The sequence below is a fragment of the Cylas formicarius genome, unplaced genomic scaffold, assembly GCF_029955315.1.
Source record: "Cylas formicarius isolate icCylForm1 unplaced genomic scaffold, icCylForm1.1 PGA_scaffold_12__32_contigs__length_19106922, whole genome shotgun sequence".
Lineage (NCBI taxonomy): Eukaryota > Metazoa > Arthropoda > Insecta > Coleoptera > Brentidae > Cylas > Cylas formicarius.
Genome location: NW_026844225.1, coordinates 16,500,350 through 16,515,411, shown reverse-complemented (window position 1 = coordinate 16,515,411; position 15,062 = coordinate 16,500,350). Strand labels below are relative to the sequence as shown.

Below are 15,062 nucleotides of genomic sequence, written 5' to 3'. Positions count from 1 at the left end.
CGACGTTAAGGCCAGATGTTCCGTACATTTGTGATTCTGTCAAACAATAATAAAATGGTTAGTGTGTTGCCGTCTTATTTGCTCTGAGCTGTAAAAGATGTCTGTAGCTTTTCAGAAAGAAATATAAAAAGTTAAATAAAAAATTTTGCATTGCACAACTGATATTTCTTATTTTGTAAGATAAAATGCCTTTTATTTTAGCTGAGGGTTCACATACTTAACAATTGACGCCGCTCATTTGTGTGTGCAATAATAATTGTTTTATTTTGCTACTTGTTACTTATTAAAATGAAATTTCTTATCTAATATGTTGTACTAAAGAAATAAATTAAAATTGTTCATGTTTTATTATCTATACATATACTTAAAGGCAAAACAAAAACAAGCTATGTCTAAAGTTTTTTCTGTTTCCGTGGTCTGGCAGGAGTCCAGGATACCCTGGTATTGTCAGTTACCGATACAATCTCCAAGCCAGCCATTTGCAACCCTTTAATAGAAGACATTCTGCCAGGTCCAAGACCTCTGACACGTACACGCACTGTTTTAATACCCCTCTCCAAAACCTTGGTTCCTAAAGTTATTGCAGTTGCTTGGGCGGCTATATTGGTTCCTTTTCTGGTATGCTTAAATCCCTCCACACCGCATGATCGTATTAACTGCGGTATACCCTTTGAATTTGTGAAATTGATAATCGTGTTATTGTGAGTAACTCTGATATTACATATCGGTAGATCCTTATAAGGTATGCCACGAAACAATTTATTCTGTGTATGCTCGTCTGGGAATAGATCCACTTTGTCGTATATTAAAGAATCCACGTCTATATTATTTTCTCCCACAGTACCATCGTCTGCTCTTGGTAAAGACTTCAACATTTCTTTCCTATCTATAACTTCGCGGAAATTACTTGCACTTATTTGAAAACTGCGGACACCATTCTGCTTAACAATTTCCCCCACGGGCATTAGTATCTTAACCAGACTTGATAAATGCCTTACAATCATATTTCCTAACAAAAAGTAAACTTTAAGGTTAGCTCAATAAAATTTAAGGTTAGATTAAAGAATTAAAGCCTTAGACATAGGCAACCCGATATTTTCAATCGTAATTAAAAAAACTAGATTAGAAAATATTAAACATTAAAAGAAAATACTGTTGGCTCTTCACCCATAATCGTGGGCCACGTATCCTAAACGTGTGCTCACTTTCCGGGCCAGAAATCTCTCGAAATCTAAGGTGGCCAGGCTCGATTTACTTCCCTGAACAAGAAGGACTACGCAGGCTGTGTCCTACCCGCTACCCATGATGATAAACAAAACAAGTGAAATAAAAATTTCCACAAAGAATTTAGTCATTACTCTATCCAATGTTATTAATCTAGTTACATAGGAAATTATGTTTTTTAGTGAGCAGCCAATTTTAATGTCTATAGTTATTCATGAGAACATTCGCAGCCTTAAATGTGAGAAATAATTCCACATGGGACTATAATCGGCAACAAATGGGGAACAGATCGAGTGCCACCTGAAATAGGATATTAAGGTTCAAACACTAGTTTGAAAAATCATATCCCTAGTATATATATTTAAGCAAACGATACAAATTCTTTCAATAAAAGAAAATCTTTCCTTATATTTTGCGTTTGTGCAGTCACTTTTATTATACGGCATTATCGGCTGGGGTGGTGGATATAAAAGTTATCCCAAAATATTAGAGATTATTCAGAAAAGTTATATTTCAACTTTACCAATGCAGGGTATTAACTATTCGACAACTATACTATAACGATAACGTAACTATCCTGAAAACTCATTATTTAACAACCACATGCCTCGTGATCACTTTACTAGAGAAAAAACAAAAGAAAACTTAACATAACCATTTGCAAAAAGGGTAAAGAACATTTCTATATGTTGGAAATAAATAATATATATAATATATAAATTGTCTAATCGGTTAGTGGAAAATTGTCGCACAGTCATTGACTAAGTTTAAAGCTATGACTAAAAGCAACTTCAATTAATGCAATTAATGGTCCCTCTTCCCTTCATTTGGTCAATTTGTTTTTATAGCATTATATATTTTACTTTGCCTGGGTTATTTGTAAAATAAATAACACTTAAGGTAGCAGACGAGTCCGCAACTCAAGCTTAATTAAGTGTTATGAATTCCATCACAAATGTTATTATGGTGTTTTATTTTTTTGTTTATCCCAAATTTAAATTTAATACGCTATTAAACTAAAGTGTACGATCTAGCGTTATGTTGAGGTAAAAGCTTGTATCTTATGGGCAATAAACAATTTATTATTATTATTATCTTTAAAGAGCGACCCCCACCCTCGAAAATAGGGACATCGCTGGCGCCGATATTAACTAGATCGAGTAGCCCCTCTGAAATGTCTCTGCCTTATGGAAACCTATATGTGTTCGTTCGTCAACCTGAAATAAGACGCTACGAAATATTTAAACCAAAAAAAAATACTGGAACTTCTCAAACCGGAGAAAATTGCGGGACACTACTGTTCCTTATTTCCTCCGTATTTGGTTGATAGGGCAGCATGAAATGAATCGACTTCATTTGGGCTAGCTGAAACAACTTTTAACTAGTATCCAAGAAAAAACAAAAACTAAATGTAATTAAGCATTAATAAACCCTGAAAACAAAGTTACTTAAATTAGTGTAAAGAAAAAACGTGATAGGAGACCCTGAAAGAAAAATTGGGGGTTGGTTTTTAGTTCCTCATATTACTTTTTTCTTCTTACCTAAAAAGACTTATTATAACAGTTATTATAATAGTGACATTTTTTTTTTAAACTTGTAACTAACTTTGTTTTTATGCAACTGGCATATTATTTAAAATTAAAAACTGTGCCGTTTGGTTGTTAACTAATTCAAAATTCGTACAGATTACTATTCTGGCGCATTCTCCAGAAATGCAAAAAAAAAATTGCTGCATTCACACAACACTGCGAAGAAAATTCATTTTCGATTTTACAGACAAATAGATACGTTACAATAACTATTGATAAGATTTTTATACTATATATTTTTGAGTAACATTTTTGTTTTGTTTACAAAACACACCACTGCAATTAGCTTTAGTGTGTTGTCCAAAATATAACCGAATGTGTGATGTGCAATACTTTGTTCTCGTTGAGCAACATGGAAGGCTTGAAATTTCAGTGAAAAAAGCAGTTCAATGTGCCTTTTGCTAGAGGAGAAATCTTAGTCAAATTTAAAAATATAAATGAAAACTGCGATGCGGCGATATTAAATACTGAATTGCGGAGGTGACTGTTTTTAAAAAATCATTCCGTAACAGTTTAAATAAAAATCAGTGATTCAGGGCCGCCTAATTTGGCTAGGACACTATCTCAGAAAAGGAAGTCCATGTCTATAATTACGAATTCCTTCTTTAAAATGTTTAAATGAAAAATTGATTGGTGAAATAAATTCTCTTCTGGATAATAGATGTCGCTCCAAATTCTAAATTAATCTATCATCTGGAAGCGATGCTGTTTTTTGTAAATGATGAAAAACCAGTCGGGTCCGTTTTGGTGCATATTAAGATCGGCGAATAGGGAGCGTTGTTACTTAAAGATTTTCTCGTCTTTTGTGAAGTATTGACGTGGTGACTCAAAAGAAGTGTATGTTCTGCGTTATAAAAGTTTTTTTCGCTCGTGTACCGACAGAGGGACTTAACACCTGCTCGTTCTTGCGCAGGTAATCGCTTGAGAGACACATTTTTGAATCGTCGTGCTCGACGACGTTAGAACAACGCTTTCGCGTTGTTTGAGACCGGCCGGTTTTGGCCCGTACAAATTCCTGCTATGGCTGCTACCAGTGTTGTTGTTCTTGACAGAGGGAACAACACAACATGTACCATCAATTTACATGGTGAGTAGTTTGTTCTGCTTGTTTATATTTTCCGCTTCAATTTTTTTTGGATCTTTTCGGAAATTTGAAGACAAATTATTTTAGGAGCTACTGTAGTCTCATGGCGCGTAAACAATCAAGAGCAATTGTTTGTTAGCAAGCAAGCAGTGTTTGATGGTAAAAAGGCAATAAGAGGGGGAATACCATTTGTATTTCGTAAGTTTAGTTTAAGGGCTGAAATAATCAATTCTTTATTGTTTAATTTGCTGTAGCTCAATTTGGACCCTGGAGTTTTGGACCCCAACATGGTTTTGCCAGGATCATTCGGTGGAATTTGGAAAAAGCTCCTGAACGCTTGGCAAGTGGTGATGTTGAAGCAATATTTTCTCTTATGGACTCAGACTTTACACGTTCTATGTGGAATTACCAGTAAGAGTTTAAAAATGAGAAAAGGCAACAATATGTTACATTTTAACCTCTTTGTTGCAGATTTCGTTTAACTTACAGACTGATTCTTCGGGAAAAAGAACTGCATTTTAACATAGGGGTGTATAATTTGAGTAAAGACATGACTTTTACTTTCAATATGCTGCTTCATACTTACTTTAAAGTTCCTGATGTCCGTAGATGTCAAATTACTGGCCTTCAAGGCTGCACATTTATGGATAAAACTAGAGATGGCACTATTTACCAGGAAGCCAGAGATGTAGTTACAATTAATGAATGGACTGATAGGATTTATCAAAACACTCCACAAGAGCATATTATTACAAATGTGGTATCTGGGAGGAAGATGAGGATTCAGAAATACAATTTCCCAGATACTGTATTGTGGAACCCTTGGGTAGATCATGCCAAAGATATGTCTGATTTTGGGGACGACGAGTATCCAAATATGGTATGTGTTGAGGCTGGACATGTTTCAAGCCCTGTGATACTTTTGCCTGGAACTGCTTTTGAAGCAAGTCAGATTTTACAAGTTATGTAAAATCAAGCCGTCCTTTACAGTGAACTGTTTCTAGAAATTTATTTAATTTGCTTTTTGATTTTGTCTTTTGGTAAGGTGATATTTTTATTTAAAGGAAATTAATGACTGTTTTCTGTATTCTTTTTATTTAACTTTTGATCATAGGAAGGAAGGCTGACACACTGTACATTGACAAACAAATAAGCAATTATTTTGTGACTGTTATTACAAAATAACAATGTTTGTGTGGAATTAATAAAAAGCAATAGATTAGATTAAAAACAATTGATATTAATTAATTAATTGTGACTGTCAACAGGTATACAGAAGATATACCTTTGCTCAACATTCCCAAAAAAACCTTTTAGCCTTAAATTGTATACGACTGGTAGAAATTTGTTCTCTCGTGCAATAGTAATTGTGAAGTTATACTTTTGATAGATAACTTATTGTTAGAATTTGCTTTTTATTTTAAATAAATTATTACTGTATATTTTTGTTCCATTTATATTCTTGCATCCTCCACAGCTCCTTTTTAACTCCTTTGATTATACTTATTTTTATCACTATGGTGGTGGTGGTAGAGTTCTCCAAACAACATACCGTTTTTTTTGGTAAAATACGCCATTTAACTTTGATAAATTTTTGTCAATTTCTAACTGCAGGCCTACCTTCTACCTCGCTTGGTCACCCTCAACAAAAAGATTCGCACTTCCACAATGAAATTGCAGAACTGTACTTTGGTACTTTGTGCATAAAAAAGCTGAAAGCTGACGGATTTCTGTAGAGTTTCATCAGTGAGATTCCTCAATTATCATTAGTCCATACAGTAAAAAATCCATTCTTACTTTTAAATGCTACTCTCAAAAGTCCGCACGGCACAGTTCTTGTCGGCTAACATCTTAAATACGGCCCTAGCGTGTGGTATAAGTGCTTCTGCTTTACAATAAGCTGGATTTAAACTCATTCCGAAGTCAAAACCATAAAAGGTTGTAAAAACGGTATATAGGTACCAAATTTTGACTCAATTTTTATACAATATGGATTTAATATAAGCTTGTTAAAGTTCATGTTTGTGAACGATTAATTTTTTTTTTGGAATAAAAATGAACGCTGTTTGAGTATTTATTAGTTCTGGAAATTGATTTCTTAGGTTTTGTTGCAAAAAACTGAATATATCAGGTATTTTTTTTTAGTAAACGGTAATTCCTGTCACCTATTGTAGCATAGCACTTGTAGCCTAAGCTGTGTTTTGTTTGATAGCCCTGGTGCTAGTTGCTTTTTCCGGTAACTAATACACAAGGTGCAACAAATGAAAACTACAAGTAAATTGCTATAAACTTTTTTTATTTTTAATGTAGATACAATAAACTTTTTTATTATTTGTTTTTCCAGCAGTAGCACTTACTCAGTCATCGCATATTTAGCGGCAGAAATCAGCGGTGTGTCTCAAATAACTATATAAATAAATAACGGAATTAAGTTTTAGCGAAATTAAATAACATTTAACGATAATAAAGCGATAAAGAGATCTGTAAACAATAATTCCTAATAATAAGACAGCTCTAGTTACTGTACAGTATATTGACAAGAAATATAAAGTAATTTAATCCTATTATAACAAAACAGTCTCAATATAACGAAATATTTAGACGCGCTGTCTAAAACAAAAAGTTAGTTTTGAAGCGACACCAGAATCAGATCACCTAAAAGCGTAAATATATTAACTTAGTAATATATATTTTTAAATACCTATTAGAGAAGTTGCAATAGCGTAAATGTTAAAATACATAAGACAGTCAAGGTTACCAAGCGTTTTGAAGCAAAGTTTGCCTTGAAGCCATCTGATTCGGGTGCATCTCAAAATGTTGTATCGCAAACTGGCCAATAAACGACAATGTCGCATTCTAGAGGCCTCAACTCACGTTTATTTGGCTATGGGCCAAAATCAGTATGTCTTTTTTCTCTTTGGGGAATCGCAGTTCGCGTCCTGCTAATCTTGCAGACTCCAGTTCCCTTTCGGCTTGATTTAGTTCTTTTCGTAGTGAACCAGGACTTTCTTGTTCCCTCGCTATCCAATCTAACGCCATTTGGGATCTCATGTTGTCATCTAAAGCCCTGTTTGAATAATGAGCAACCACCTCTTGTCTGCTACATTGCCGTTCTCGCATCGCTTTGAGACTACCATTCCAGTGTAACAATTGAAATACCTGTTAAAAAGTTACATAGCATTAATTAACAGAAATGCTGAGGCGTCCTGCCAGAAATAACATTTATGACTCTGGGGAAATAACTTGTTTTTGTTTGTTATTCTTTAAACATATTTCCAGTTGATTTAATATTATGCTCGATACTTACGAGTGCCCCGAAGTGCTTAGGGAATACGGGCAATACGGAAGACCTTTCTTGAATTTTGTATTTATGTTTAATGATCAGCTTACCGTCATTAATTCCTGGAATTCGAGCATTGTACGACCTTTGTTCGATTCTAACATAAATCTGAAAGCTCCTATGCCTGTGTTGGGATTATCTGCTTCTTCAGGGTCGCCTTTGAAGTTGCTCCTCGCATCGGTCACTGCTTTTTCAATAAAATCATCCGAGATTCGCCTCGAAGGGTGTTCGTTGAACACGGAATTCATTAACGCTATTTTGGCAGCGCTTCGCCTCGCTTCCGCTTTGGTAGGACAGTTCTACGAAACGCAAAGTGCCATTAAACTTGGGATTTTTGGGAATTGCGTTTGGATGTACCTGGAAACTGCCAAAACAAGAACCTCCCGGCAAGGTGACGTAACAAACATACGGTTGAGAGTTTGACGGTACCGATTCGTAAATGACTAAAGCTCCGTTTCTCAAATCTGCACCTCTGGCTTGCTTCATTTGCCAGAATTCTTGTAAAGCTTCGACGACGTTGACTGTAATAAAATATGCCGTTTATTTGCTAAATGTATTTTTTGGATATCACAGCATTACATGACTTAGTCACTTCCTTTATCCATACTTTTTATGAAACCGTGGTGCATTACGCAATATGTGATATGCAATACAGGGTTACGCGCGCCTCTGCCTTTGTCATAAATTATATGTATCAGAAGTAAAACTATATTTATTCGAATAAAAGTAAATATATATTCCGAATAAAATAAAAAGTGCCTATTAAAAAAACCTATAATAATATGCCTACCCCAAAAACAAAATCATTAACTTGAAAAACTAAGCTATATAGCGTAGGAGAGAAGAACAAAAACGGAAACAAATAAAAGAAACTTAATTTCCTTTGATAAATATTAAGGTTTGTCCTGTGCGAACGTGGAGAGATAAGTCTTGTAAATCTCAAAATTTTAAGATAAAATAACCAGAGAATTTAATTTACGTCTAATATAGCACATACTAAGCTAATTTGCATCTTATGATTTGCAAGACTGGAATAAATTTTCGAGCTTTCTCTAATCTTGTTCTAAGCTAATTTATCTAGACAAATTTCATATAATACAAAACCATAAATGAAACGGTTTAATACGAGCTAATCACTTAATTTGATTTTCAGATGTTCACCTGATAAGTGCTTTCGGATACAATATGTTTAATGAAAGATAAGCGTTCTGCATACAGCTTACAATATGTTTTTTTGAATCGTAAATTAGTCTCAAGTTGAAGAAGTAATTTGTAGTTTTAAGTTAAATAAATCGTAAAAGTCAAACTTTAACAAAGAAATTAGCAACAAGAATATTTTTTATGTATATAGTCGACCGGATTTTTATTTCCTCGGCCGTTTGGAAGTTTTCTATTAACCTTCGGTACCATCGATGATTTATTTATTGCTAGGGAACCGCTGACAAGAAGGTATAAAAACGATTTATAACTTTTTCAACGTTGGCACGTCGTAAAATTTTAAATGGGTTGTTTGTACATGGAGCGTTTCTGTTGGAAGTCGACTGCAATTTTTTTATAGGCGCGGTCATGGGCTTTTATATCATAAAAAACGCTTACTATGATGGAGAGAATAAAGTACATAATTCTGCAATTGTTATTCGTAAAACATGGCGGGATCGCAATAATTATCAGTACTTTTATTCATGAGTTTGCGTGGTTGGGTATATCTAAAATGGATTCTAATAGTAAATTTGCTAGTCGCCACGTTGCCGGATCTGACCGTTTTTCTTATTTAAACAATAGCAACGCATTGTCGCTGACTGCAAGCGTGAGAAAGTACACTTTAATAGCACAATCTTGGACGATCGGCGCTTGAAGAAAAAAGAACTCGACGTTTATTGCCTCTATAAAGGCAAGTTTTTAAACTTTTAATGGAACGAGTCAACAGTCGAAACGAAAATTTATTCCGAATTCGGAAGTTTTTTGCCGTCTGGCGATGTAGCGGGCCAACGCGAATTCAACAGCGTTGTCATATCTTGACGTCCCGACTCTCGTCTAATAATCCGTTCTTTCCTCAATAAAAAAAAATTACAGCCTCTCGAAGGATAATGTGAGACATTAGGACATGTTTGTTTAATAGGTATTATATATAATTTTTTTAAGTTATATTCTCAAGTTTCAAATTAACTCTACATTGCAATCTTTTAATTACATTGTATATTTTCTTTATGACTTTAAATGATTTATAGTACATATACGACTTAGCATATAAGTAGAAGTTATATTGAACGTAACTGTCAAATACCATTTAATTAAAAAAAAAACATGTTTTGAATTAAAGGGCGAGGTGACTTTTGATGTCCGTTATTATGCGATAAATTTCAAACGACTTAAGTTTTTATTCGATTGTTTGAGAGACGTCGCTGTTTTCGATAGGCCTTGTGCCAACGTTGTTCCGCGAGAAGCAAAATGTATGTCAACAGTGCATTCAAACGGCTTTCGACATTGTTTCGAAATAAATATACTTAATAACAAAATGATAGTAGCCACACAATAATATCGGCGTCGAACCCTGTTTATGAATAGCATTAGCATTATCCTGTTACACTTAGATGGTTTTTAAATCTCTATCTCGAGCCTTGGGCGATTTTATTAAAGCATTAATAACATATTATATTTTTGCTGCTCCTTTCTGCAAAATATCCAATTGTCCACGGGTCAGGCGTGTGGAAAGTCACTTTAGATATCAGATATCAGTTTTGCGAAAATGTACCCACAGAATAATGGTAGTAGAAAAAGTTTAGTATGCAACGCGTGACTAAATTGTCAAACTTGTTGCATGATATACCATTGTCGTGTCTCAAAAATCAGTAAATAACGTTTCCCATCTTTTTTCTCGAATCTCCCTCGTATCACAATTCGTAATTATTACCGAGCAAAAAAATAAATTAATGGCAGGCCAATTATTCTTGTTTTGTCGATCAAAAATCGTTGTCAGTGAGAAACAAAAGATGGTCGCGAGGTGTATGGGAACAACGTATAATAATTTAATAATTGGCACCCAGGTACCACTACACGAGGTTCGGGCGCTTGGTACCGATCAAATTACACGCCACAGCTCGCTTCTTCGTCTTTATCGGCTCCCATGGACCGCGGGGTAATTTCCTGTGTGTGTGTGTGTGACGGCGGCCCCTGGAAATGACTCCGTAATCCGTTCACTGTCTCATTTTCTGCGGGTATGGCGACGGCGAAGACGGTTACCTACGTTGCCACGTTTCCAACCGGAATAACATGGCCCACATTTTCGATAAAACGCTTAATCGCGGTAACCAGTCTGGTCGTCGACTTAATTCGCCTCTCGCCAAATGCAAGCCATTTTAGATTAATGTCTTTAGAGAGTAACATTTTCAAAATCTCGTTTGTTTTTATTTCGTCTTTTATTGCAAAAAATCCACTTTCAGTCAAGTCAATTTATAATATTCATTCGTCATCAAACTTAATGCCATTATTTGAGTACATGATCTAATTTTTCGCCAAGTACGTCTTAGATTTTCCATGGACAGAGGTGCCTCCATTTAAATCCAAACGTCTCCACTTTAAAAAGTGGAGACATGGTAATAACGGCCATTTGGTGACATGTCTCAGACTAATGTACTCTATTCTGTACCCATATATAAGTTGTTCGAAGTTATCTATTACAAGGGGAAATTTTAGGTTTTGTATTTTTATGAAATGGGACTATTTAACACAATTTTTGATAGAGTTGCTGCTAATATATAGTCCAAAGGGGCGAACTGAACTATTGCAGAAAAAAAGGTCGTATTTGCTTTGATCTCTAAATTAAAGACATGCAGGATCTTGTATGAACAGTCCTCAATTGACAATTCTAACAATACAAATGGCAAGAAATTACAAAGGACAGTTGTACCAGTCAAATTAACGCATTTAGGAATAGGGTAGACTTAAATTTAAAATAACTAATTTCTTGAACCTCAGCGTAATGGTTCTGTTTCTATGATAAAGGTACTAACCTCTATAACCGACATCATCATAGAGCTGTAGTGGTGCGGTAGCGGAACAAGCCCACTGAGGGTCAGGATAAACCATCATGGCGGGTCTGTCCTGGTTTTGAGAGGTAGGGCTTTTCTGAGTGACGACTGTGGCCTCATCTGAGCCTCCCGATTGATCGAGAATTCGCCGCGAGACTAGATCGCGGCCCGCGCATGCGCTGCGCATCAATGTCGATGGGCAATGGTCTGAGGCCGGACCTGACCAGTCGGCCCGTTTCACATTTCACTAAGGTGACCCGGCTCTGGTGATATCGACGATCGACCAAGACGAAGGCGCCTGAATTTGATCAGCTGAAATGAGAACAGCCATCCCATTCTTAAAGCGGTTGATTAAAAATTTCTTGATAAGTTTTTATGGGCGATTTTTTTCGACTGTCATGCGGTTTAGTTAAGTTTAAGGTCGTAAAATTTGGGTTTCTAGTATTAATATTTAATTTGTATATATGGTGAGTTGGGGAACTAAAAAATCACAGACATCGTTCGAACAAATACGTGGCGATTTCGGAAATGTAACTTTGGACATGTTTCAGTAATCCGAGACGAATATAAAGGCAAATTGGCAAACGAGACGCGCGAGTGCGGCGTTGCCGGGTCGCCGAAAAAAATCGTGTAAACCCGCAAATAAATCCGGTTTTAATCACCAAGGTATATTAATTAATATGAGTTGTCTTACATGCGCCTGCAACGCGAATTGTCACATTAAAGTTGCCTGACAAAATCGCCGCGATTTAACACACAAAACATTCGGAATTGCGAGGGACTCACTAATACTGCGACCATTTACAGGAATTTTACGCGGTTTTCGTAGAATTTTATTAAAGTTTCGCGATGCGGCAACACTGTTGAGAGGTTAGGTGTCAGTGGCACGGATTCATCATCAACAACAGTCACCGACCTCGATCACGATCTCCAAGCTGTTCCAAAGCACCGCGCTGACTGCCGACTGCCGGGTGTTGGGATGCATCCAGTACCAAGTACTCTTCGCACACTGTTGCCACATAGGGCGATTTGTGGTGAGCTTTAACAATTTCGCATAACGACCGTCATCGTGCTACCGTCTAAGCTTATCACATTTCGAACGGAACCATAATTAAAATAATTATTATTTACTTAGCGACGGAGATATGTAAATGACTGCGGATTAGCAGGGGATTCGCTGTCCTTGCGACTTACTAATAACTTGTTTTTGGATCGTTAGCTTAATGACTATTTTTTACCGCAGCAGCTAACTTTTCCTGATCGGATGGAATTACTAATTGATTTCATCTTATAAAGCTTCGCATAAAAATGATTCGTTTTAAATTAACGTCGATTTGCTTGGCGTTTTTCGCGATAAACTTGGCAGCAACGTCGAGGCACTAACAGCCAAATGAAACGAAACCAAAACTGCGGTTTTCCCAGACATCGGCACAATGGTACCTCAACTGATAACGGTGACAAAATACATATATGAAACTCGTCTAAATGTAAATATGAAGAAGTTTTTGCAGACGTCACCACACGGAATGCAAATGCATACGTCTAGCAAACTATTAGACACGAATGACGGATATATCCGATTTTTGGTGGATTAAAATTTTTTTTATGCCCAACTGCAAATTCTATTTTGTATTGATCGCTACGTCGTTCTTTCTTGAACATGATAGAGTTTTATTTTTTCAATTAAATGGTTTTGAACTATTTTCAAAAATATGGTTAAATATATAGAAACTATCTGTAACAAGTTTTGGTTAGTTTCGTATTTCTACCATTAAGAGCTAATGTTATCTCGTAACTAAAAAATTTAAGGGCACAGAAAAAAATGTTTTTTTTGATTAATTACTTAAAATTCGGTTAGCTGATTTTGACAGCAATTGGAATGCTTATTTGTCGTCGCAAGGGCTTTTATTTTGTGCTAATTAAAATAAATTAATTCAGAGGGTCATCTAATTGAATTTAAATGCTATTGATTTTTTTAAGATTTTATATTTTTTAAGATCCTCTCTATTTTTGTAAATAGAAAAAATGAAATAAATTAAAAATCGTTGCTCTGCGTTTTCCTGCACATTCCAAAGAAATGGATTTTTTATTAATTACTCAAACTTTTTTTGAGTAATTAATGAAAACCTTATTTTTATAAAAATACCCCGAAAAAAAACTAGTTAGGTCACATGTTTATGTTTTTGGCTGATAAATACACCCTTATTGAACAAAATAAATAAGAACTAAAAGTTCAGATTTTCACGAAATTATATATTTTGACATGACAATTGTTTCGACAACACCATTGATAAAGACACGGTGTTGTCGAAACAATTGTCATGTCAAAATATATAATTTGGTGAAAAAATATGAACTTTTAGTTCTTACTGAATTTTATATTATATATGTATATATATATATATATATATATATATATATATATATATATATATATATATATATATATATATATATATATATATATATATATATATATATATATATATATATATATATATATATATTCTTCCTCTCTACGACAAAATAATCACAAATCAACCCCAAGCAAATCAACGAGCTCAGGCAGCGGCACTTACTGTATTTTAGGTAAAAATTCCTAGAGACGGGGCCTCAAAGTAGCGTCGAAACGTCACGAGCGTCTAGCGTAAGTGTCCGAAAAGCATCCACCGGCTTCGATGACGAAGAGCAACGGCTAAACTGCTGCAACAAGTTGGAAAGTCAAGCGAGATCACGTCTTCGTATCGTCGCGTATTGTGTATTTCGCGCAACGGCTATCAAATAACTGTGATTGCAGACTGCTACATGTTCTTGTCCTGCTCACACGATCTGGACTGTTCGCGATGTCAAGGTCGGAAGTATGGCAGGCGGAAGATTTGGCTGATGATGCGATGTCATATGTAACACATACATCGCCATCTAAACCTTTTCCATTCGCCACGTTCTCACGCTTTACTTTACTTAGCCTGGCATCTAGAATCTCAAGCCTCAACGACGGGCCTTGGTTGCCCTGCCTTTACTCAGACCCATTCCAAAGAAATTTAATGGTACTTACTATGCCTTCGCATAAAAAATCAAATTTTTCCATCGAAAATGCATCGGAAGTGCAAAAATCTAGGCAATGCAGGTAACTGACATCGATGTGAAACTTCTTCCGCGTATGGTAGAGACCTTTTTAATCAAAACTGGTATACCCTTCATGCGTATTACCGTTATTAACACGCCAAAATGTCAGTCGAGTTCACCCACACAATTTTCGCGCAAGTAGAACTTACTAGCCTTGGATTTTCGCATAATTCGAATCAATTTAAATGAATGTCCAGTTTTTATTAGATATTTATTTTAATATTAGCAAATCGCTTTATCTATTGGCTTCACTTTATTGCACTTGGATCTTGTTCCTACACAAACTATCCCGCGTAGGCAGATCGAACTTGTTTTTTTTTTTAAAGTTATATTAATACAGGAACGCGCTTAATATCGCTACGATTTCGAACCGATATCGAATCAATTTGTAAACTCGTGAACCCAAAACCAATTAAAAGCTGAATATATAAACGAGTCGTACCCGTATTTCTAAGTCGATTTAGTTATAGAGAACGTGTAGCAAATATTCGAGCTAACTCTCGAACACAACCACAAAGGTCTTTTATGACATCATAATTCACTGTTAGCCTGCCCATATGTACCGTGTCAACTTAACAATTTTTCCGTTTCGCAGTAGTAACGCACTAGCTCGTAACGTTTGTAGTTTGTATACAAGCTGTCGTGGTCGACAATGTTCACGGCATGTTATA

At 35.5% G+C, this 15,062-nt stretch overlaps 3 protein-coding genes across 7 annotated transcripts; 1 reads left to right on the top strand and 2 right to left on the bottom strand.

Moving 5' to 3' along the window:
- Positions 1–258: 258 nt before the first annotated feature.
- On the bottom strand, positions 259–1,069 carry LOC132695851 (small ribosomal subunit protein uS11-like). The gene has a single exon (XM_060660384.1). The coding sequence runs from the start codon at positions 1,002–1,004 to the stop codon at positions 393–395; it is 612 nt and encodes a 203-aa protein (XP_060516367.1). The 5' UTR covers positions 1,005–1,069; the 3' UTR covers positions 259–392.
- A 2,445-nt stretch (positions 1,070–3,514) lies between these two features.
- Positions 3,515–5,329, top strand: LOC132708821 (uncharacterized). 2 transcript variants are annotated; one of them, XM_060681420.1, is made up of 5 exons: positions 3,537–3,650; positions 3,727–3,900; positions 3,985–4,095; positions 4,152–4,308; positions 4,369–5,329. In XM_060681420.1, the coding sequence occupies exons 2-5, from the start codon at positions 3,834–3,836 to the stop codon at positions 4,865–4,867; spliced, it is 834 nt and encodes a 277-aa protein (XP_060537403.1). In that variant the 5' UTR covers positions 3,537–3,650; positions 3,727–3,833; the 3' UTR covers positions 4,868–5,329. The 2 variants fall into 2 exon arrangements, with proteins under 2 accessions (XP_060537402.1, XP_060537403.1); XM_060681419.1 differs by having other exon boundaries at positions 3,515–3,900.
- An 860-nt stretch (positions 5,330–6,189) lies between these two features.
- LOC132695799 (protein limb expression 1 homolog) lies at positions 6,190–14,931 on the bottom strand. 4 transcript variants are annotated; one of them, XM_060660269.1, is made up of 6 exons: positions 14,834–14,931; positions 13,845–13,965; positions 11,248–11,577; positions 7,595–7,758; positions 7,288–7,536; positions 6,190–7,056 (listed from the first exon to the last, which is right to left on the bottom strand). In XM_060660269.1, exons 3-6 carry the CDS (start codon positions 11,450–11,452, stop codon positions 6,763–6,765), a joined length of 912 nt encoding a protein of 303 aa, XP_060516252.1. In that variant the 5' UTR covers positions 11,453–11,577; positions 13,845–13,965; positions 14,834–14,931; the 3' UTR covers positions 6,190–6,762. The 4 variants fall into 4 exon arrangements, with proteins under 4 accessions (XP_060516252.1, XP_060516253.1, XP_060516250.1 ...); XM_060660270.1 differs by having other exon boundaries at positions 13,845–13,968; positions 14,834–14,849; XM_060660267.1 differs by lacking the exon at positions 14,834–14,931 and having other exon boundaries at positions 13,845–14,276.
- Positions 14,932–15,062: the final 131 nt, after the last annotated feature.

Excerpts from the sequence above, each read along its gene's own strand:
- LOC132695851 (XM_060660384.1), bottom strand. The coding sequence starts at position 1,004 with ATGATTGTAAGGCATTTATCAAGTCTGGTTAAGATACTAATGCCCGTG.
- LOC132708821 (XM_060681419.1), top strand. The coding sequence starts at position 3,834 with ATGGCTGCTACCAGTGTTGTTGTTCTTGACAGAGGGAACAACACAACA. Across the intron at positions 3,901-3,984 it reads ATGTACCATCAATTTACATG|GAGCTACTGTAGTCTCATGG; the intron begins GTGAGTAGTTTG and ends AAATTATTTTAG. Across the intron at positions 4,096-4,151 it reads GGGAATACCATTTGTATTTC|CTCAATTTGGACCCTGGAGT; the intron begins GTAAGTTTAGTT and ends AATTTGCTGTAG.
- LOC132695799 (XM_060660269.1), bottom strand. The coding sequence starts at position 11,452 with ATGCGCAGCGCATGCGCGGGCCGCGATCTAGTCTCGCGGCGAATTCTC. Across the intron at positions 7,759-11,247 it reads TGATGATGTCGGTTATAGAG|TCAACGTCGTCGAAGCTTTA; the intron begins GTTAGTACCTTT and ends ATTTTATTACAG. Across the intron at positions 7,537-7,594 it reads CTTGTTTTGGCAGTTTCCAG|AACTGTCCTACCAAAGCGGA; the intron begins GTACATCCAAAC and ends TGCGTTTCGTAG.